Raw genomic sequence first — 22,488 nt, 5'->3', positions numbered from 1 at the left:
ATCTTCCCAGACCAGAGCTCGAACCCGTGTCTCCTGCATTGGCGGGCGGATTCTTAACCACTGCGCCACCAGGGAAGCCTGGCTTTTCTTAATTTAGTTTCCTTGGCTATAAAACGGTCTCCCAGGGAGCAGGAACTAGATTCTTAGGCCACTTTTCTGTAAGATGTGAGCAACACCGCGGGTTGGGATCTCTAGGGACACGTCTCAGGCCTCCTGGGAGTTCCCTGGGTATCCAGTAGAGAGGAGATTCCCACGCTGGACGTTTCTACTTCGTGGTTTGCCTCTGACATTGTTCAGCTCAATCTCTCTAAAGGGTTTAGAGAACGCTCTAATATCCACGGTGCATTCTCACTTCATCGTCCCATCAGCCCCTTTTGCAGATGGGGAGACCTGGGCCCGTGACTTGACAGTCACTCTGTGAGGACCAGCGCCCCCGGCTCCGGCTCTGGAGAGCGCAGACGCCAGGCCCCCCGCGCCCTCCCTGGGGGCGGAGTGAGCAGGCGCGGGGCGGGGCCTTTCAGGTCATGTGACTGCCGGCCCGGAAGCACTCGCGCCGCAGACCCCGGGGGTGACCAGTTTGGGGGTACCACCTCAAGCGCGCGCGGAGGTCGCGCTCCTGTTTCGCGCTCCCAGCATCCGCCGCCATGGCCTGGACCAAGTACCAGCTGTTCCTGGCCGGGCTCATGCTCGTTACCGGCTCCATCAACACGCTCTCGGCAAAGTGAGTCCGGGCCTGGCCGGGAGGGGACTCCGCGCCCTCCCTTCGCGGCTCTCCTTTCCTGGCTTCACCAGCCAGCTCAGTTGCTCTGATCCGTTCATGCGGTTTATGGACCACCCAAGGGGTACGAGGCGCAGGGAAATGCGGGGCAGGGCCGTGTCCCCGGCTGGAGGACCCGAGCCCCGGCTTTGATTCGCTGTGTGCTTGATCCCAGCGAGTCACTTTCTAACTCAGCGCCTCAGTTTCCTCATCTTTAAACGGGAGGGAGTTTCTCTCCCCTGCCCCTTCCAAGCTGGCATCAGGGGCCCCACCCTCCAGGAGCTGTGGGCCAGGGAGGGCTACAATAAACGTCGTGCGGACCGAGTGACCAGTGAGCGTGGAGGGCTGCGATGACAGAGAAGGGGGTGCACCATGGGCCCCTCTTGGAGGAAGGGTTACAGCTGGGCCTCGAAGCCTCGGTAGGATTTCTACATGTGGTGGGGACATCGAGGCAGGAACAGCAAGGCCAGATCCAAGTGGATTGTAACTAGCACCGAACGCCCAGGCTGGATTTTGTCCCATAATCCAAGAGGCGCTTGTGAGATGGGGAGTGGCATGTTAAAAGTGATACGGTGAACCTGGTGGTCAAGGTGAAAAGTAGTTGGCTGCAGGAAGACCACTCCAAGGCTGCTGCATAGCAGATAAGGGGAACTAGGAGGCGGCAGTGAGGTGGGAAGGGAAGGGTCAGGTGGGAGAGACCAGGTGCAGAGTGAAGCCACGGGGCCTGACCCACAGGATCCAGTAATCACTCCTGGGCTTCTGCCTGGGGGAACAGAAGTGGCATTAACCCAGGCAGGGTGGGCAGGGGGGCAGTTCAGCTCTGATGTAAGAGGGTGTGGTGCTCTCTGATGTAAGAGGGTGTGGTGCTCGTGGGATGGTGAGGACAGTCCTCAGGAGGTTGGGGACTGAGGACCTGGGGCTGTCATGAGGCTAAGGGACCGAGCATAGCCTCCTCTCTGTAACAACCGGGAAGCCCGGGAAGCAGCCCCTTCTCTTGGTGGCCCTTTGTCCGTTTCTCTGCCCCCACCTCGGGGCAGGGCCCTCCTGCCCCTCTGCCACCATCTAAGAGCCCCAGTACCCAGAGCCTGCCCTTTCTCTGAACCAATTCCAAGGTGCACGTGGAGGACAGTAGACAGTGACCCTCTCCCAGTCAGACCTCCCTTCCGCCTGAGCCCTGCCAGGCTCCAGAGCAAAGGGGAGTCACCCCAGTCACCCTCTGGGCTGTGCTCCAGGCCCCCTGAGGGTGGTGGGGATAGTCGTATCTTATTCGTTTTTGAGGGTGTTTCTTCCCAGCGTACTCCATCAGTGATGTGAGAAATGCCCCCGAAGAGAGGTCTGGGAGAGAAGTATCCTGTTCGATTCATCAGGCATGTGAGGCACTGCCTAGACCTAGGGAAGGAGACAGAAGTGACCAAGAGAAGGTCCCAGGCTTTGAGATGCTTAGAATCTGCAGCAGAGGAGACAGATGTGTACACGCTTGGCAATCACAGTGCCCTCCCTTCTCCACAGGAGGTGGGCCTCTGGGTGAGGCCCACCTGTCTCTCTGGTTGGGCTCTGGCTTGCTGTGTCTGTGTCTTGTGCTGGGCTCCTGGGCCCTGAGGCCTCCTGAAGGGTGCTCCTTTTGCTGAGCCCTTAGCTACAAAGGAAACTCAACCTGAGGGCTCCCATCTCAGGATCTGGCTGCAGCAGAACAAGTCATCTGTCCATCCGTCCCACAAGCCAAGGCCTCAGTCTGGTGCTTATAGGGTGGCTGTGGTCTGCCAGGGCCACCATCCGCAAGGAGAGCTGAGTTACCTACTGAGGTAAACTGCTGACTCAGCTCCTTCTGTAAAAAAAGCTCCAGACCGGTCAGCTAAGAAGCCAGGGGATCCTCAGCCCTGAAGGACTGAAGACAGTGGATGAGGAAGTGGGCGTGAGCATGTGTTGCTGCTGTGCTGGGACCACAGGTCAGCTGTCCGCTGCAGGAGGTCACTGCCCACTCAGCAGGATTGGGTGTGCTGCAGGGAGCCGGCCTGGCCGGGCTGGGCTGGGCTGGGGCTGGGGATCACCTACCCCCAGGAGGGAAAGTCACCGATCAGGCTGGCCCTGTAGCCTCGTCCCTGGGTGTTGGCAGAAGGTCCCTTGCTTCTCCTTTCTGTAGCTGCTTTCTCCCCCCTCACCAGGCTTCTGCCGATGCACTTCCTGGAGACCAAACATTTGCCCTCCTCTGGCACCGCGTAGGGCTGTCTGCCTGAACCAGTGCACATTTCGGAGCCCCACTCTCCTGAATCCAGCTGGGGTTCTGCATGTAAAGAACCAGGGTCAAGTAGACACTCACTCAGGAAGGCTCATATCCCCTCCTAAACTTCTGCAGGCTGTGAAGCCCACCCAGCCATGAAGGGGCCGTGGGGGTCATTTCTCCAACAGTCAGGCTCACTGGGTCCGGGGAGCCTGCAGGAAGGTGGCAGGAGGCCTGCGATCACTGGGCCTCTTTTAGGGAAGGACTCTCACTGTCCTTCCTGCGCCAGCTCTAACTTTTGCCTTGGCAGCTGCCCCTCCCCCCACCCATAGGTTCCAAAAGTGGGCACAGGATAATTGCTTCAGAGGGGTTCAGGCCAGCTGGAGAAAGCCTTAAGTCAGCAGGGCAGTGTAGCAGTGAAAAGAGCATGAGACTTGGAAGCTATGGGATTAGATGAGTCACTGGGCCTCTCCAAGCCTCAGTTTCATCTATGAAATGGGCATGATAATCCGTGCCCCACCTTCTCCCCAGACTCCTTGTAAGATCTACTGAGGAGAGTTATCTAATACTTAAGAGAGGGGCGGCTGTCATCATTTATCACCACGTGAGCCAGGGCCGCCTGCTATGACACCTCAGAGAGTGGAGAAGCCCTGGGGCCCTTCTGAAGATCCCAAGCCAGAGAAAGAAGCTGACTCACTGGGCTTAACAGACCCAGGATGAGAGCGGAACTGGCACAGATTCTGTGGGGAATGGATGCACAGCTAATCCGTGCGAGGCAGACGCATCAACCACTTCCTCAGCTTCTGACCGCCACCCCTGGTCCCACACAGACGCGTACGCCTCTCAGAACGCTGAGCTTTGAGTTTACTGAGCAAGGCCACGCCAGAGTGACTCACCCCTAGTAAGGGTAGCCCACCCGGAGCCCTCCAAGGCCCAGGGAACTCTAAAGGAAGCCTGCCTCTGCCAGTGGAGGGCACTTCCTCATGTGGCCTCAGCCTGAGCCTGGTGGGTCCCCAAGGCCTCCTGCCTACAGCTTTCCCCAGGATATAGTGTCCAGAGAGAACGGAGGGCCCATCTGCAGGGCTGACCTTTTCCCCACCTCAGCCAGGGGGGTGGGAAGAAACTTGAGTAAGAAGGTGATCGGTGTTGAGGAAGGAGCACAGAACAGGGGGTGGTGCTCCCGGGTCCTAGTGCTTCCCTGTGTCCCTCAAGCCCTGTCTGGTGCCTGGGTTTCTCATCTCTCAAACAAGGAGCTTCCCGAGATGATGGCTGAGTTTGTTCTCCTCCTTCAGCACTTTGTGGCCCTCCAGGTGCCTCTGCGTCAGCCTGCAGGCTGGGTCCCAGAGGATGGACACTCTCCCCGGACGGAAGCTTTGAGGCTGGAGCAGAGCTGGGGCCACACCCGCCCAACACAAGGGGAAGTGGCTTCTGCTCAGCAGGGGAGAAAGAGGGAGAAGAGGGGCAGCAAAGAACTTTTATTGACCACCTGCCATATGCCAGGTCTTATATGTCTTATTACTTTTGCCAGTTCATCAGTGTTGGCATTATTATCCCCAATTTAGAGGTGAGAAATCTATAACACATCCAACCTGTGAGAGTCAAAAGTCTGAGCTTTCCATGTATCCTGCTGCCTTTTCTGAAAATAAGTGCAAGCAGATGGGTTTGGCCCCAGATCCGCCCATTGTTAACTGTATGAGCCTGAACACGGCTATCTCCACCCCAAGGTCTGAAGACCCTGTCTGTAAAATGAGGATCCTTGTTGTGAGGCCTAAACCACACAGCCCATATGAAGTGCTCAGCCTCCTCAGGGAGAAGTACAGGCCTGGTACAAAGTCAGTACACAGTGAATTGTACATTCATAAAAACATGTTAGTGAAGCGTTTTGCAAAGAGATAAGTGCTATCCCACTGGGGAGTGATTGCTTTCACCCCCAGATGAACCGGGTCTGGCTTTTGGCTCGTGTTCTGTGCTACCTGGGGTCCTTCTGAGACTGCACAGTGAGCCAAACGTTTCCCAGGGCCAAGATGAGAAGCCTGACTCTATCCCAAAGTGACTGCGGGCCTGAACTCCTCCCTGGCCCCAAGAGTCTGCCAGGGCAGCCTGTCCTGACACCCAAACCCTCGGGGTGTAAACCTGCCCCAGGCACTGAGATACAAAAAGATTCCATTTCCCCTGCTGGGAACCTGCCAGCCCCAGCCTGTTCAGGCAGAGCCACCCCTTGGAGAAAGCAGACAGCGCAGGGGGAGGGGAGGAGGCTTAGCACCAGCCCTACAGCCAGCTCCCCGTGCAGTGCCCCTCCCTAGGGAAGGGCAGGCCCAGCTGGTCCCACCAGCAGGGGACACCTCAGACCAGGTGGCAAATTAGCAGTCATGGATACATTGCCGTTGGACTGTAGTACCTGCCTATTTGTCTAGCGGTGTCTGGAAGTCCCATTCATTCAACAACAACAAAAATGTTTGAACTTCTGTATAATAACATGCCAGGAGCAGGGGATTGAAAGCTGTGGAAGTTGCTGGATGCTGAGCTCACAGCCTCTCAAGTGACAAGGACCTTGGAACCAGAAAATGATGCAGATATGAGTTGTCATGAGAGTAAGGTGCACAGGCAGTAGCCCAGGGGGAGTTGCAGGAGGTGGCCCCACTGCTAGGTCGGGGGTCTTGAGCCTGCCAGTCTGTGCTCTGGATGTGGCCCCAGGATGGGGAAGGGGCTTCCATACCAGCCCTTGCCCTAGGCTTCTGATTGACCATGAACTTGGCAGGACCTCCCTTGTCCCTCCTGGAGGAGCCCTGGGAACTCGCTCTCTGACCTGCTCACTCGCCGCAGGGCAGTTGTTCCTGCGCCCTTGGTAAAGCTTGACCTCTTTGCTCTCCTTGGCTTCTCTCTTTTGCTCAGCTGCCTCACCCAGGCCCTCCCAGAGGACTCTGTCTGTGAAGGTGAGTCTGGCTGGAGAGCAGGCCAGGCTGAGTGAGCCATACAGGTGGTGTGTGTCCCACACCCACATCGCATGTCCTGTCCTGTCCTGCCCCGCCTGGGGATCCCAGAGTCACAATCTACAGCAGATCGGGCAGAAATGAGACCCCAGAGAACAGGTGGTTTCTGTCCTTGATGGGGGTTTTCTTTGCCCCTTTGGTACTGAGTCTGGTTCCAGCCTGATCCCCTGACCCAGATTTCCTCTGCCTTCCCAACCAGGCATATCAGAACTTCTAGCTGCCCATCAGCTCTCCTTTGACCTCCACCATTCCCAAGCACCAGAAGCCCTCCTACCTTCCCTCCTCACATCTGTGGGAGTGGGTGGGGTCTCCTACCTTGAGATAAGTTTGCCATAGTCCTGTTTTGTTCACTTGCCCTGGGATATGTTCAGATCTCTTTGTAGATGTGATCTCTCCCTCCAGGTCTGTGCTACCACCAGCGCTCAGCCGCTCAGCCCGCCCTTCCCACCGCCTGCCCACTTGCCCCGGGCTGTGGGAAAGAGCTCCCTGTTCCCCTCCTCAGACTCAGGCACAGAGAAGCCCCGCCTGCACAGGATCTTTGTCAAACCCAGACCTGCACCGCTTGGCATGACCAGTGGCCCCTGCTTGGGGCACAGGAAGCAGAAGGCGTCCCTGCGCTCCGGGAGCCGAGGCTTGTGCACAGAGGAGCCAGCAGATGGGGCGGGGACCACGATGTAGCTGCTCTTGACAAACATTGTAAGGAAAGACATTTAAGAAGAAGTCCTGAGTCTTACACTTTAGGGACCGCCACCGCCTACGAGTGGGGTTGCTGCAGCGGGGGCAGGTCAGTGGCCCACTGCAAGCGGCCCTGGGTCTGCCTTGACTTGAGTCAGCAGTGTGATGTGGCCCATGCAGTCCAAGCCAGGTCAGCTAACCAGGGTGTCCAACACGTGGGAGGGGCCGCCCTGCTGCCCGACTCAGTCTGGGCCAGATCACATGCCCTTGGCTCTGGGCCTGGGCCCACCAGAGTGCTTCCAGAAGTCAGCAGCCAGGGGAGTGAAAGGTTAGCAAGGGCTGGGGCTGCTCAACCAGGAGAAGATTCAGAAGGTGGGGAAGTCACCACATATATGAAGGGCTTTCAAATGAAAGAGAGATTAGATTCCCAGGGACATAACTAAGGCCAGCGAGAGTGAAATTCAGAGGCAGAAGTTTTAGTGACAGACGGCGGTTGGTGCAAAAGGGTTGGTGGTAGCTGCCCAGAGCGCTGTGCCGTGACGGACTCTGGGCTCGGCGGGGAGCATGCCATAATCAGGCCCATCTGCCGGGGTGCTGGCTGGCACCCGCTCCACAAGTGCCATGTACTTGCCACCTGCTTCCGAGCCAGCGCTAGAGGAAACCCTCCAGACCCTTCAGGCTATGTGAAGGTGACCGGGTGGTCTGTGTCAGCTGGCCATTTCCCAGGGCCCACGTGACCTTGTAGACCAGGGACTCTTGATATGGGTCCCTTTGATAGTCTGGTGAAGCCTAGAGTAGTGTTTTAAAACGTGCAAATAAAAGACCAAGGATTACAGAAAAAGCTAATTGTATTGAAATAAAGTTATCAAGAAATTAAACAAGCCAATTTGTGATACAGTAATGTACATGTGTGCATGCACCTCTTAACACATGAAATAGTAAGCAGTGGGTCTAATTACTGTAATTTTGGAGCAGTGATGAGTGTAAATAATACTTCACAATATCTGCAGTGACTCGAATGTGATAATGAGAAGAGCTGTGATTTCCGTGTGTGACAAAGTCGCAGGTACTGCAATACTACACTCATAAATGGAGGAAATGCTAAATTTCTGTTAGAGGTTCATGAGATTTCAGCTAAAGGGTCCCAGGCCCCCGCGTTCTGTCTGCCATCCCGGGGGAAGACTCCTTGCCGCGGAGACTGGTCCCTTCGAGAGGGAGCCCCGCTCTGGGCCGAGTCCGCTAAGTCTGGTCTCTTGGCTTCAGGAGGTGTGAGCTCTCTGCAGGCCCCAGGGCCGGGTGGGAGAGGCCGCTGCCACACTGCAGGGTTTGACCTTCTCTCTGTCTGCTGCAGGTGGGCGGACAACTTCGTGGCCCCAGGCTGCGGAGGGAGCCAGGAGCACAGCTTCCAGCATCCCTTCCTCCAGGTATCTGTGCCTGTCCTCGCCCATCTCCGTCTCCCAGCCCTCAGGTCAGGGGCCCCCACGAGGCCATGCTGCTTCCTGACCTGGGTTGGGGGCGTCCTCCCTTGCTCTCAGGAGAGCCACTTGCTTCTCTCTCTCCCTCCCAGAAGAGAGGCCAGGGTGTGAGGTGCCCCTGGAAAGGGGCAGAAGGCACAGTCCCCTGTAGGAAGCCTGCACAAGTCCTGGTGAGCGGTCATGCCCTGGACTCCTTGAGGCCAGCCCTCACCATGGCCAAGTCAGGACACATTTGGAAAAATCCAGCCCTGTTGTAAAACCTGCTCCCCAACCACGGGGAGCCCAGACCCCACTGGGGCAGGGCAGACACCATCAATGGAAGGTACCTTATTGCTAGACTGGGAAGCAGGAGACTTAAAGTTTAGTCCGGCTCTGCCAGCAACTTGCTTTGTGACCTTATATAAGTTCTCAAGCCTGTCGGGGCCTCAGTTTCTCCATCTGGAACATGACCAGGGATTGGTCTAGATTGGTGGGTTTTCAGATCAGGCTCTACACGGCATTAGGGTTTCTGTCGAGGTGTTTGAAGAGCTTAGGGGTAGACCTAGGAGGCAGGCTCTGGCCTCCCACACAGAGCAGTTCTGCTTTTGTCTGTTTTACATGTTGGGGTTATAGGTAAACTCTTGTGTGAAGAAAGGTTATGTTTAAAAAATTTTGTTACAGAGAATTCCCTGGCAGTCCAGTGGTTAGAACTCCATGCTTTCACTGCCGAGGGCACAGGTTTGATCCCTGGTTGGGGAACTAAGATCCCACAAGCCGTGCAGCACGGCCAAAAAAAAAAAAACTCTTGTTATAGGTGGTCTTCCTTCCAGCTCTGAAGTCTTGGTCTGTCCCTGCAGGCAGTGGGCATGTTCCTGGGGGAGTTCTCCTGCCTGGCTGCCTTCTACCTACTCTGGTGCAGAGCTGCAGGGCACCCAGACACCAGCGCGGATCCCCAGCAGCCCTTCAACCCCCTTCTTTTCCTGCCCCCAGCCCTCTGCGACATGACCGGGACCAGCATCATGTATGTGGGTGAGTAGCCAAGCTGGGCTGCCAAGGGCTCAGCGAAGCCTGTGGCCCAAGGGGGCTGCTGAGAAAGAGCCACCCCCAACTCATCTTCAGCTTGCCCCGCCCCTCTCCCACCAACCTTTACACACACGCCCCCAACCAAGGTTTACTGAGTACTTACCACGTGCCAGCCCTGTCAGCCCTGAGGACACCTCAGTGAACAGACAAGCTGGGCCCTTAGGAGCTAACGTCACATGTCTCTCCTCTCCTAGCCCTGAACATGACCAGTGCTTCCAGCTTCCAGATGCTGCGGGGAGCAGTGATCATATTCACAGGCCTGTTTTCGGTGACCTTCCTGGGACGGAGGCTGGCCCTGAGCCAGTGGCTGGGTATCCTCGCGACCATCGCAGGGCTGGTGGTCGTGGGCCTGGCTGACCTCCTGAGCAAGCACGACAGTCAGCACAAGCTCAGCGAAGTGATCACAGGTGTGGCCGGGGTGGGCATCCCGGGGCTGCCCTGCACAGAGTCACTCGACAAAGCATTTTACGAGCTCTGCTGTCCGCCAAGCCCTGAGGGAGGGCATGTGGGACACCAGCTGATGTGGACATGCACCTGCTCTCGAGGTGATATGGGAAGAGTGTAGGGAAGACCAGCAAGGGACAAGCAGCATGAGGGAGGGGTGGGTAAGGAGCGGGGAGGTCCAAGGAAGGAGAGGGCTAGTTCTGCGATTTACTTACAGCCACACAGACTGCAGGATCCGGAAGAGGAAAGGAATGCATGTTGACTGAGCACTTACCGAGCGCCCAAGCATGCTTCGCACCGTGCTCGTCATCACTGCCATCCTCACAGTCCCGGAAGGGGAGCACTGCAGCCCATTTTACAGTGAAGTGGCCACCCTGGTCACGCGTGGCAGGATTAAACCACAAATGTCCATCTCAAAGCCTGTTGCTTCTCAAAAGACCTGCTTACCCCAGTTGTGCAGGCCTCAGGCCCAGGCAGACCCCTGGACCTTCTGGAGCCTTAGCCCAGAGGGGGTGACAGTGCCTTCCCTGCTGGCCTGCCTCACCCCGCAGGGGCCAGGAGGTCAGGCGCGGGGGCTGTCATGGCCGGACCTCATGGGCTGTATGGTGCCCTGCGGAGTCAGGGGCTGCAGGGGCTCTTAGGTTTCCGTGGGCTGGGATGTCTGCCTCAGCCTGGCCTCACCCTGGGCCCCTCCTTTCCCACAGGGGACCTGCTGATCATCATGGCCCAGATCATCGTCTCCATCCAGATGGTGCTGGAGGAGAAGTTTGTCTACAAGCACAACGTGCACCCACTGCGGGCAGTCGGCACTGAGGGTGCGTGTGAACACAGGCTGGCAGGAGGGCACTGGGTGGAGCACGCCCTGCGGGGTGGCACATGGAGGGAATGCAGTGAGGGCGCCTGGCGAGGTGTCGGGGGCCTCTGGGAAGGGCGAGCCTCCCGCCCTCCTTCCTCGCTCCCTTCACCATGTTCGTGTTGACAAATACCCTGACAGCTGCCATGCACTCAGCCAGGAGCTAAGGGAGGACAGGGACGAAGATGAATGAGACGCAAGCCCCACTCTAGAGGAACCGACCAGCAGGAAAGGAGCAGGCGGTGCGTTTTAGCTCGGACCGCTTTTACTCAAGTGACGCTTCACTTGCCAAGCATATCTGAGTGTCATGGCCCAGGGAACGTGGCATTTGTGCTACAGATTTCAGCAAGCAAGAATGGACGGGAGGGAACGCCAGGCAGAGTGGAGGCATGGGGAGCTGGATGTGAGTTTGGAAACCAGTGAGGAATAGTTTGGAGGGGGTACAGGTTTGATGTAGGGGAAATGATCAGGAATTGAATATGTCAGGGTCATATCTTGGAGAACCTTGGAACATCAGGCAAGTGGATTTAGACTTTAAATGACAGGCAGGGAAGAGCCACGAAAGGTTTTTGAGCAGGGAAGTAAGTCAAAATGATGGTTTAAAATTATGAAACTAGCAGGGCGGATTAGAGCAGTGCTACCGAAGTGTGACCTACAGGCTTGTCAGGGAGCTCTTGGTGCCTGGTCCGCCGGTAGCGGAGGGCTTACGGCGGAACATTAACCACCTAAACCAACTATGTCATCAAGCATACTGATTGCTTCCACTCACTCTTTTTTCCTAGCAAGACTTTCTGAGTGAAGCAGTGCCTTGATTTACATTCTGGCCCAGCTCCTTGTCACAGACCAACAGCACTGAGTTAGAGAGCTCTGTTTTTCCACACTTGCGAGAGCAGTGTCGTGCTTGCAGCCAGCAGTCCTTTTGTCAGTGAACAGAATTGAGTTTAAAAAGTGTCCGAGAGCATTGTACATTGTAAGGGTAGCTGTCGTTTTGTGAAAGTATGTGTACATGTCTGTGCACGGGTCGCAGTATAAAATGTATTTCCTATTCTTGGTCCAGTCAGAAAACGCAGATTAAAGTGGAGAAGGGGCCGTCAGAGCCCATCCTGTAGGCCGTTGTAGTTCCTAACGAGCAGAGCGGCTCCAGGACCTGGAAGGAAGGAGCTGGTGCGAGGGTGGCTCGGAAGGGGAGGCTGGGAGGTCAGCGGGGCCCAGCGGGTGGGCCGGGGCCTGCGGCGGGGCTGGGGGCCCCGGGGAGAGCGTGACGTGCTCCCTCCGCTCCCACAGGCCTCTTTGGCTTCGTGATCCTCTCGCTGCTGCTGGTGCCCATGTACTACATCCCCGCCGGTTCCTTCAGTGGAAACCCTCGCGGGACGCTGGAGGACGCGCTGGACGCCTTCTGCCAGGTGGGCCGACAGCCACTCATCGCGCTGGCGCTGCTGGGCAACATCAGCAGCATCGCCTTCTTCAACTTTGCAGGCATCAGTGTCACCAAGGAGCTGAGCGCCACCACCCGAATGGTGCTGGACAGCCTGCGTACCGTTGTCATCTGGGCCCTGAGCCTGACGCTGGGCTGGGAGGCCTTCCACCCGCTGCAGATCCTTGGCTTCCTCGTCCTGCTGGCGGGCACAGCCCTCTACAACGGGCTGCACCGCCTGCTCCTGAGCCGCCTGTCCAGGGGCCGGCCCCCGGCGGAGGAGGGCGAGCATGAGAGACTGCTGGGGGGCCCTCGGACTGCCATCAACGATGCCAGCTGAGCCTCCCGCTCTACTGCCACCTGGACGCTCCTTGTTCACCCCGAGGCTGAGGCCACGTGGGCTGGTGAACCTCAAGTGCCCTGTCCCCGAGGCCTCGCCCTGCCCCCTCCCCACAGACACCCCCCCCGCCGCCGCCCAGGGCAGCTGCTGCCACAGAAGATGACACAACACCCAGGTCCTCCTTTGTCACCACCCCATTCAGGCCTGAGTGCAGTGCCCGACCCCCAGCAGGCTTCCCCAGCCCCTCCTGCAACACTAGAGCTAAATCATGGAGTAGAATTGCAGGAACCAGCAGCCCTAGGGTTTCCTCCTAAACCATAAGCTAAGTGTGATTCTCCCAAGAAGAGAGGTCACTGAGCAAATTCTAATAGAACTAAGCACCACAGTTTCTAAAACTTGTAAGATACTCCCTAACCCTGTCTGGGAACCGAGGTTTCAGCCAGGGCCTTGCCGCAAACTCAGTGTGTGCTCCCCAGCCCTGTACCTGGTCACTCTGGGCCCTGGCGTCCTGCTCTGCAGAAGGTGTCCACGGTGTGGCTTCCGTGCCTTCCGGCCCAATTGGGCCCATTCTGCAGGGCTGTGGTTTTGACCAACCTGGGGAAGGAGTGACAGCCCGTTTATTGAAGATGCCCCCTGCCCATGGCGCTCCTCCCCACGCCTGCTCTGGCATCCTTGCTCACACCTTGAAGTCCTCCCCACCTGGGAGAAGTTACAGGGGGATTTCCAGGCAGCCCTTGATAATAGCTTTATGAACTCTTCACCTCCCATTTTAAAGATGAGGAAACTTGAGTCCCAGAGTTATAAGTTGTTTGGCAAAAGGGCTCTCCTGCCATGGGCTCTGGCCGTGCAGCCACAGGACCAGGCAGTCGGCTGGGTTGTAGAGCACGTCTGGGGTTCTGCCTCACCCCCAGCCACCCGACAGACACCATGGAGAACCCTCCAGGGTGATGGGTTTACCGGGAGTCTACCGTTGAGATTGATGCTGGTATCCCAGGCGTTATGTTAAGTGCTTAGCTTTCATTCTCTTGCATAACAGCCTGCACAGGTGGATGCAGGTGAGAAAAGTGTGGCCCAGAGAAGGTCAAGTGACTTCCTCGTGGAGCCAGTATGTCAAGCTGGGTTTGTCTGATTCCAAGCCTGTGGGCCCACTTACCATAAGAGTCTCTGAGATCTTTGGGGGTACTTCCTGTGGCTGGGAGAGAGGCATCCTGTGCTGTTATCCTCCCAGTAACCCCACCCTGAAGCGAGGGGCTGGCAGCAGGGACCCCAGGGAGCTGAGCGGCCCTTCATTCCAGTGGTCCTCACTCTGTGGCAGATCACTTTCCTGGGCAGCTCATTCGTGAAACAAATACCGAATGCCTTCCTTAAAATAGATCCTGGGAGAAGGGATCTCTGACAAGCAAAGCCCTCGGGCTGTGGGAATCCAGCAGGTTCTTACCGTCGGGAGAGAAAGGCCTCTCTATCCCACCAGCTCCGAGTCTCGGGGGACCCTGAGCTCCTCTGGGCCACTGTGTGTGTCACAGGAAGAAGGAAATGGAGATCGAGGGTGATGGGTGCTATAGCTGCTTTGTCCAAAAAACTGGGGCCTTACAGTGTTGTTTCAGGCGTTTTATTTTTAAAAAGAAGAGGGGAGTTGGCAGTGTGGACTTTTTTCTTTAATGAGAGGGAGGGAACACAAGGGTTAGGACATTCCTGGAGGTAATGTCTAGAACGTTGGATGGAAAAGCTGTAAAGTACCAAATCATAGAAATCACGTGTGGATTTTAGCATTGAAGGGTTAGGGGGATTATAATGGGACTTCAGTGGTGAGAGGTGGCAGATGATGGGGAGGGGACTTAAGGTCAGGCCTGCCACCCACTCAGGCAACTCGCTTTATCTCCTGGAGCTTTGGGTCTTCACATCTCTAAAATGGGGAAGCCTGCATCTCACAGGATGGCTGTGAATATTGCCTAAGATATAAATGGAAGGTGGCTGTAAATGCCAACGTACAGTGGAGCGTCCTGTAAGGCGGCACTGCCCACCAGGGTGGTCTGTCAGGCACTGAAGTCCCAGCAGCGCCATGGTGTGGAGCATCGGTTTTGCTCAGAGGGGGAGAAATGTTTTGTTAAGACATACCATTGTGGAATAGAGTGTAAACTTCACATTGATTATACGATAAAACAGGATGCCTCGTAAAATTTTTATGTTGACCCTAAGTACCCTTCCAGACCCTGGAGGCGTGTCCTCTCTATCCTAGTGTCTGGGGTGCTTTGGAGGATGAGTTTGAGAGGCCATGCTGTGTCATGCTGGTAATGGGGGCGGAGGCGGAAAGAATCTCCACTCTCCTGCTGAGTCTAGAGGGTTGTGAGAAATGTCTGTAGCTGTGGCCTACTGCTCTGAGTGGAATAATGGGGCCCTGGACCCCAAATTAGAATTGACTGATAACAGACTTCTGTAAACATCAGTTCAAATACAGTGTAATTCAGACCATCTGCACTGTAGTGAACTGACCAGTCCCTGCCCCATTAATAGTGGTCCTGGGGGACCCTGGGGCTCGGGTGTCCTCCAGGACTGCCATCCAGGTCCTGGAGTAGCCCTCAGGCTTGCTGCCCACAAGAGGTTTAGGACCGTGCCAAGTGGTTCCATTTGCCTTCGCTCTGTCCAAAGGTCTCTGTACTTTAACAAGCAAACAGCACTCAAGGAGATCAGAGGACGGTAGGAGGATTGGAGCAAACAGCCATGTGGTTTAGGGGGAGCCAGAGATATGTGTCCTCAGCTCCGTCTCTCCCTTCACTGGGTGGCTTTGGACAAGTGATGTTACCTCTCAAGACCTTGGCTGCCTACAAAAGAGAAATTCTTTGTTTCCTAAATATGTTCACCTCCCTGACGTGCTTACAGATTGATTTACTTTTTTCATGTTTCCCTTGGTTAAGAGCCCCTCTGGCCTTCTGTTGACTACATTCTTTGAAAACCCTAGGTCAGCAGGGGGTTCCCTCTGTAGCCATAAAAGTTTATAAATCGCCCTTCTTCGTTAGAAACTCTTGTCAAAAAAATTGTTTGTTCATTTTTTAAGAGACTTTTATTGGAGTATAATTGATTTAAATGTTGTGTCAGGGGCTTCCCTGGCGGTCCAGTGGTTAAGACTCGGTGCTTCCACTGCAGCACTGCAGAGGGCACGGGTTCAATCCCTGGTCAGGGAACTAAGATCCCATATGCCACGTGGCATATGCCATGCGGCGCAGCCAAAAATAAAAACAAAAATAAAATGTTGTGTTTCTGCTGTACAGCAAAGTGAATCGGTTATACATATATCTACTCTTTTTTAGATTATTTTCCCACATAGGTCATTACAGAGTATTGAGTAGAGTTCCCTGTGCTATACAGTAGGTCCTTATTAGTTATCTATTTTATATATAGTAGTGTGTATATGTCAATCCCAATCTCCCAATTTATCCCTCCCCCCTTTTTCCCCCCTGGTAACCGTAAGTTTGTTTTCTACATCTGTGTCTTGTCAAAAAAAATTTAATACGGGATTTCTATCCTAGAATTCAGCAAACTTTATTGAGAACTGAAGTGCTCCAAGAACTGGATCCATCAGAGGAAACAGGAGAGACGAATGTGTAGAGAAGGAATTCCAGCCCAGCACGATGTGCAGTAGTGAGAGGACTTTTATGAGGGCAGGGGAGGCGGCGCAGGAGAGAGCACGTGGCCGAGCGCCCAGAGCTGTCCGTTCCACTTGAGCCCACGTTGCAGGGTGAGCAGGAGTCTTCCAGGCTGGGAGGAGGGGAAAAGGAAATGATATTCTAGGAGGAAGGAACAGCTTGTAAAAAGCACAGAAATGTGTACATGTGTAACCAGCTGATGTATTCAAGAGCTGCAGGTAAGTAGACTGGTTTGCGGGCAAAGAGCGGGCAACACAGGGAGTGGCAAGAGACAAGGCCAGAGAGGGGCGCAGGCGCCCAGGTACTGCTGTGCCTTTTAGGCTTTGCTGAGGCTCTAGAACTCTATCTTTAGTAGGGTGCCACGGAGAGTTTTAAGAAGGGAGTGACATGACCCAAATTGCTGTTTGGAAAGATCACCTGGTGGTTATATGGAGACAGGTTTGGTTAGCATCGAGAGGTACTAAAGGCAGAGACCAGTAAAACAAACACCCTGTGGTTAATCAGGGTCTGAACTAGAGAAATGGTGGAGAGGATGAAGATAAGAGTCATTCAGAGAGTTGACTTACATTTTAGAGCCCTTGGCTGTTGGATCTTCTGTTGTGTAACCTGCCACCCAAAGGGGGTCTTCTGGACCAGACTGCTCACCCCACTCCCTATCGCCAGTGGACCCACCAAGTATCCCCAAGCACAGCTCCAGCCAGCAAACTCAAGAAGCCTTAAGGGACCGCAGACCCACTTCAATCCAGCTGCCTGTTGTTGAGAGTTAGTCGTTACCTTCTTGAGGTAGGCAGGAACTCCCACCAGAATCTTGGAACAACCAAGGGGGATGTGACCGTGGGCATCACAAAATCATCCAAAAGGCATCAGTACAAAATAGTGTTTGTTTACATTTATTTATAAATGTCAGAAGAGGAAAGAGCCATCAAAATTCGATACAGAGTAGTATTCTCAAGTTCTGTTCCCCAATCCAAGGTAAAGACTTGAGTTAGACAGTTTGGATTCTGTGGCAGCTTGACGCAGTGGGTAGAGTTCTTGACTGTGGAGACCGAGTTCCAAATCTGGCTCTGACTAGGGGCCTGAGAAGCCCCTTCCTCTCCCAGGCATCAGTCTCCTTGTCCCACGGATAAAGGAAGTGAACCAGATATATTCACAGATGGCCCCAGGAATCTGTGGTCTTTGTCCCTACTGATGACCTAGAAACCCTTCCATGGCCGACCAGCAAGAGGCACCAGGTGTGGTTGGGACTCAGGATCGACCTTAATGCCCAAAGAAAAGGAGGCCACTTTAGCGGAGTTCACTCATCTTTCAGTCACTTAACTGCTGTTCAGGAAGGGTGAGACCTGGCAGGATGCCAGCCCCAGCCCCACATATACACAGGGACTGGCCCTGGCCTCTCCAGAAACCAGAATTCTCTTCCTTGGGCCAGCTTCTCATTCTCCCAGAAGTGCCGAATCCTGCTCTGAGGATGACTGTCCTGGTGCTCATTTTGATCCTGGCTTTGATGCTGGATGATGGGTCACCTCACAATTAGGTAACTTGTCTCTCTTTCATACTCTGTTTCCTGGGGTCAGTCCACAAGTTCATCTGGCTTAGAAACTGGATGAAGATTAGGACTATTAGGAGCTTTTTAAAAAGGCTTTTTTTCTACATTCCCTGCTGCTCTCTTTGGTCTGATCTGCTACAACCACCAGAATAATTCTCCCAGGCCCCACACCCTGAGAGTCTATAGTTCACTCTCCATCAAGATACCACAGTAACTCCATGTTCCTGGCAGTCTCCCTGGAAAGAGACCAGGAGCTGTCAGGGCAAAACCTCTTTCTGACATTGGGAGGATCACCAAACTAAAAGAAGCTTCTAGCCCTCCTGTATCAACTAGCTTCCATCTCTCATGCTTCTTCCCCCAGATCCCAGCAGGGATCCAGGAGTATGAGTGGGGCTGGCTGGTTTTTTCTCATCTTTAAGTCACTATTCATCTCCTCTCCAGTTTATATGAAGGCAGAGAAGCTTCTTGAACTTCAGTCAAGACACTCATTGAAGCCAGCCACTGTGTGTTCAGTTACGGAACAGAACAAAATCGAAGACTACTAATGGCATGCTGAGAATATATCCACAAATACTGTCTAAAAAGCAAGGAACAATTATTCACCAATGAATTGGAGAGACTAGAAGAAATCAATAAATTCCTAGAAACATAGAACCTACCAGGAGGAAATAGAAAATCTGAACAAACCAATTACTAGTAAGGAGATTGAATCAGTAATCAAAAGCCTCCCAAGAAACAAAGGTCCAGGACCAAACAGGTTCACTGGTGAATTCTACCAAACATTCAAAGAAGAATTAATACCAACCCTTCTCAAACTCTTCCAAAAAAAAAAAAGAAGAAGAAGAAGAGAAGGGGACTCTTCCAAACTCATTTTATGAGGCTAGCATTACCCTGATACCAAAAGCAGACAAGGAAACCATAAGAAAAGAAACTTACAGGCCAATATCCCTGATGAACATAGATGCAAAAATCCTCAACGAAATATTAGCAAACTGAATTCATCAATACATTAAAAGGATCATAGTGGGATTGATGATCAGTCCCACCATGATCAAATGGGATTTATTCCAGAGATGCAAGGATGTTTCCACATCTGCAAATCAGTCAGTGTGATACACCACATTAACAAAATAAAGGATAAAAATCATATGATCATATAATGCAGAAAAAGCATTTGACAAAATTCAACATCCATTTATGATAAAAACTCTCAACAAAGTGGGTATAGAGGGAATGTATCTCAACATAATAAAGGCCATATATTACAAGCCCACAGCTAACATCACACTGAATGATGAAAAAAGCTGAAAGCTTTAACTCTAAGATTGGGAATGAGACAGTTTTTCCCACTCTTGCCACTTTTATTCAACATAGTATTGGAAGCCCTAGATAAAGCAATTAGGCAAGAGAAAGAAAGGAAAGGATCCAAGTTGGAAAGACGGAAGAAAAACTGTCACTATTTGCAAATGACATATTATATATAGAAAACCTTAAAGACACCATCAAAAAACTGTTAGAACTAATAAACAAATTCAGTAAAGTTGCAGGATACAAAATCAATACACAAAAATCTGTTGCATTTATATACACTAACAAACTATCAGAAAGAGAAATTAAGAAAACAATCCCATTTACAATTGCATCAAAAAGATAAAATACCCAGGAATAAATTTAACCAAGGAGGCGAAAGACCTGTATACTGAAAACTACAAGACATTAATGAAAGAAATTGAAGACACAAATAAATGGAAAGATATTCCATGTTCATGGATTGGAAGAATTAATATTGTTAAAATGTCCATACCATCCAAAGCAATCTACAGATTCAATGCCTATCAGATTCAATCCTACAAAACTCCAATGGCATTCTTCACAGAAATAGAACAAAAAATGCAAAATTTGTAAGGAACCACAAAAGACCCCAAATAGCCAATGCAATCTTGAGAGAGAACAAAACTGAAGGCATCACATTCCCTGATTTCAAACTAGACTACAAAGCTATAATAATTAAAACAGTATGGTATTGGCCTAAAAACAGACACATAGATTAATGGAACAGAATAGAGAGCCCAGAAATAAACCTGCACATACATGGTCAATTAATTTATGACAAAGGAGCCAAGACTATACAATGGGGAAAAGAACCGTCTCTTTAGTAAATGGTGTTGGGAAAACTGGACAGCAACATGCAAAAGAATGAAACTGGACCACTGTCTTACACTATACACAAAAATTAACTCAAAATGGATTAAAGATTTGAACATAAGGCCTGAAAGCATATAACTGCTAGAGGAAAACAACAAGTTCCTTGACATAGGTCTTGACAATGGTTTTTTGAATCTGACAACAAAAGCAAAGGCAACAAAAGCAAAAATAAATAAGTAGGACCACTTCAAACTAAAAAGCTTCAGCACAGCAAAGGGAGCCATCAACAAAATAAAAAGGCAACCTACTGAATGGGAGAAAACATTTGCAAATTATATATCTGATCATGGATTAATATCCAAAATGTATAAAGAATACATACAACTCAATGGTGAGAACAAATAAACAATTCGATTTATAAATGGGCAAATGGGGACTTCCCTGGCAGTCCAGTGGTTAAGACTCCACGCTTCCGTTCAGAGGGCATGGGTTCGATCCCTGGTCAGGAAACTAAGATCCCACATGTCCTTCAGTGCGGCCAAAAGTAAAATAAAAATGGTCAAATGATCTGAATAGACATTGTTCCAAAGAAGACATACAGATGGCCAACAGGGACATGAAAAGATGCTCAGCATCATTAATCATCAGGAAAATGCAAATCAAAACCACAGTGAGATATCACCTCACATCTGTTAGAATGGCTATTATCAAAAAGACAAGAAATAAGTTTTGGGGAGGATGTGAAGAAAAGGGACGACCTGTGCGCTATTGGTGGGAGTAAATTAGTGCAGCCACTGTGGAAAATTGTATGGAGGTTCCTGGAAAAATTAAAAATAGAACAACCATGTGATTCAGCGATTCTACTTCTGGGTATTCAAAGGAAACAAAAACACTAACCTGAAAAGATATATGCACCTTTGTGTTCATTGCAGCATTATTTACAATAACCAAGATTTGTAAACACCTAAGTGTTCATCCATGGATGAACGGATAAAGAAATTGTGGTATATATATATATATATATATATATATATATATATATATATTCACAATGGAATATTATTTGGGCATAAAAAGAAATCTTGCCATCTGCAACAACATGGATGAACCTCAAGGGCATTATGCTAAGTGAAATAAGTCAGAGAAAGACAATACTGTATGATCTCACTTATATGTGGAATCTTAAAAAAAAAAAACAACAACACTCTATTTTCTACCTTTGTTTTCTACTTATTTCTAATAGAGCAAAGAAGGCACTCTAGGTCTAAAGCAGAATTAATGAGTGAAGATTTGCTTTGTCTGATTAATGGGTCCTGAGGACTGGTGTAGTAGGACTTCTCGCCACTGTGTCACTGAAAAACAACTATTCTTCTGTGATTTGACTGCATCTCAATGGGTTCAACCAAACATTCCTTTCCTTTCCTTCCTCCCCTTCCCTTCCCCCCTCCTCTACTCTTTCTTTCTCCCTTTCTTTCTTTCTTTCTCTTTCTTTCTTATTGTGGTGAAATATACACAACATAAAACTCACCGTATTGACCATTATTAAGTGTACAATTCAGTGGCATTAAGAACATTCACATTTGTTGTGCAATCATCACCCATCTCCAGAACTTTTTCATCTTCCCAAACTGAAACTCTGTACCCATTAAACAATAATTCCCTTTTCCTCCCTTCCCCCAGCCCCTAGCAACCACCATCCTACCTTTCTGTCTCTATGAATTTGACTACTCGAGGCATCGCATGTAAGTGGAATCATACAATATTGGTCCTTTTGTATCTCACTTATTTTGCTTAACATAATACCTTCAAGACTCATCCATGTTGTAATATGTATCAAAATTTACTTTCTTCATAAGGTTGAATAATATTCCATTGTATGTATATACCACATTTTATTTATCTATTCATTCACTTGGACATTTTTGGCTATTGTGAATAACACTGCTATGAGCCTTAGTGTACAAATACCTGTTCAAGCCCCTGCTTTTAATTGAATATACACCCAGAAGTGGAATTGCTGGATCATATGGTAATTCTGTGTTTAATCTTTTGACCAATTGCCATACTGTTTTCCACTGTAGCCGCACCATTTTGCGTTCCCACCAGCAGTGAACAAGGGTTCCATAAAATCACTGATTTTGTAACATATTTCCTGATTACAGTGCATGTTAACTGTAGAACATCTAGATAATGTAAAAAAACACAAAGTGTAGAATATAAAATCCCCTTTATTCTAACTACCTAGTTCTACATTTGACCTCAATACATATTATCCCCAACAGGAAGGGAAGGGGTCATTTCCCTGTTACGAAAATGCTGGAGAGCGTGATCCAAAAACAGAGCTGAGGCCTGCCCTGCTTGACCTCATGGTCAGAGGCCCCATCCTGGCTGTCCCAGGACCCTAATCATCAATAAGGTTCATGCAGTTAAGCTGACTTCTGAGTCATATTCATGGGCTGCTCCTGGTCTCAGGCGAGACATGGGATGGTCACATTCTCCGTGGGCCCGTCTCCTCATCTTTAAAACCCACCTCAAGATTGATAGAGCAAAACATAAAATGTTTGCGCAAGGTGATTCGTCTAGAGAAACGCGTTCTACACATGTAGCACCAGCTACATCTTCATAATTGAGCTTTCATTTCGCGACCAGAGAGCGCCGGAGGACGTGGGTCTGATCCCTCAAAGATGCGGTCCTGCCCAAGGGAGCGGAGGACTGGAGCAGTTCCCGCCTCATTTCACTTTTCCAAGTCCCCATTGGCTGATTCCTACCATCGATCCGCCTTGTCCCCGCTGTCTTCTCCTATCACCGCCGCCGTTAGCCTCTCGTCCTGTGCTCTCATTGGTCCTCCCCGCAATCGCTCTGCGCAGGAGCGTTCCAGAGGCAGCCACTGGGAGTCGCTGGATTCGGTTTTTAAAAAACGCCGGCAGTGAA

The 22,488-nt window shown here is 51.4% G+C and overlaps 1 protein-coding gene across 4 annotated transcripts; it reads left to right on the top strand.

The window, feature by feature from the left end:
* The first annotated feature begins 509 nt into the window (after positions 1-509).
* Positions 510-15,503, top strand: SLC35F6 (solute carrier family 35 member F6). 4 transcript variants are annotated; one of them, XM_007191294.3, is made up of 7 exons: positions 510-721; positions 7,992-8,064; positions 8,952-9,123; positions 9,372-9,722; positions 10,326-10,436; positions 11,759-11,877; positions 11,951-12,118. In XM_007191294.3, the coding sequence occupies exons 1-7, from the start codon at positions 645-647 to the stop codon at positions 11,972-11,974; spliced, it is 927 nt and encodes a 308-aa protein (XP_007191356.1). In that variant the 5' UTR covers positions 510-644; the 3' UTR covers positions 11,975-12,118. The 4 variants fall into 4 exon arrangements, with proteins under 4 accessions (XP_007191356.1, XP_007191354.1, XP_057414312.1 ...); XM_007191292.2 differs by having other exon boundaries at positions 511-721; positions 11,759-15,503; XM_007191293.2 differs by having other exon boundaries at positions 513-721; positions 9,372-9,584; positions 11,759-15,503.
* The last annotated feature ends 6,985 nt before the right edge of the window (positions 15,504-22,488 follow it).

This window comes from Balaenoptera acutorostrata, chromosome 12 (assembly GCF_949987535.1).
Source record: "Balaenoptera acutorostrata chromosome 12, mBalAcu1.1, whole genome shotgun sequence".
NCBI classification, from domain to species: domain Eukaryota; kingdom Metazoa; phylum Chordata; class Mammalia; order Artiodactyla; family Balaenopteridae; genus Balaenoptera; species Balaenoptera acutorostrata.
The sequence above is the reverse complement of the archived record's forward strand: the minus strand, read 5'-3'. Positions and strand labels throughout refer to the sequence as shown.

Coding starts and splice junctions, on each gene's coding strand:
- SLC35F6 (XM_007191292.2), top strand. CDS start 645: ATGGCCTGGACCAAGTACCAGCTGTTCCTGGCCGGGCTCATGCTCGTT. Junction 9,723..10,325: donor GACATGCACCTGCTCTCGAG/GTGATATGGGAA, acceptor CCTTTCCCACAG/GGGACCTGCTGATCATCATG. Junction 10,437..11,758: donor GCGGGCAGTCGGCACTGAGG/GTGCGTGTGAAC, acceptor CCGCTCCCACAG/GCCTCTTTGGCTTCGTGATC.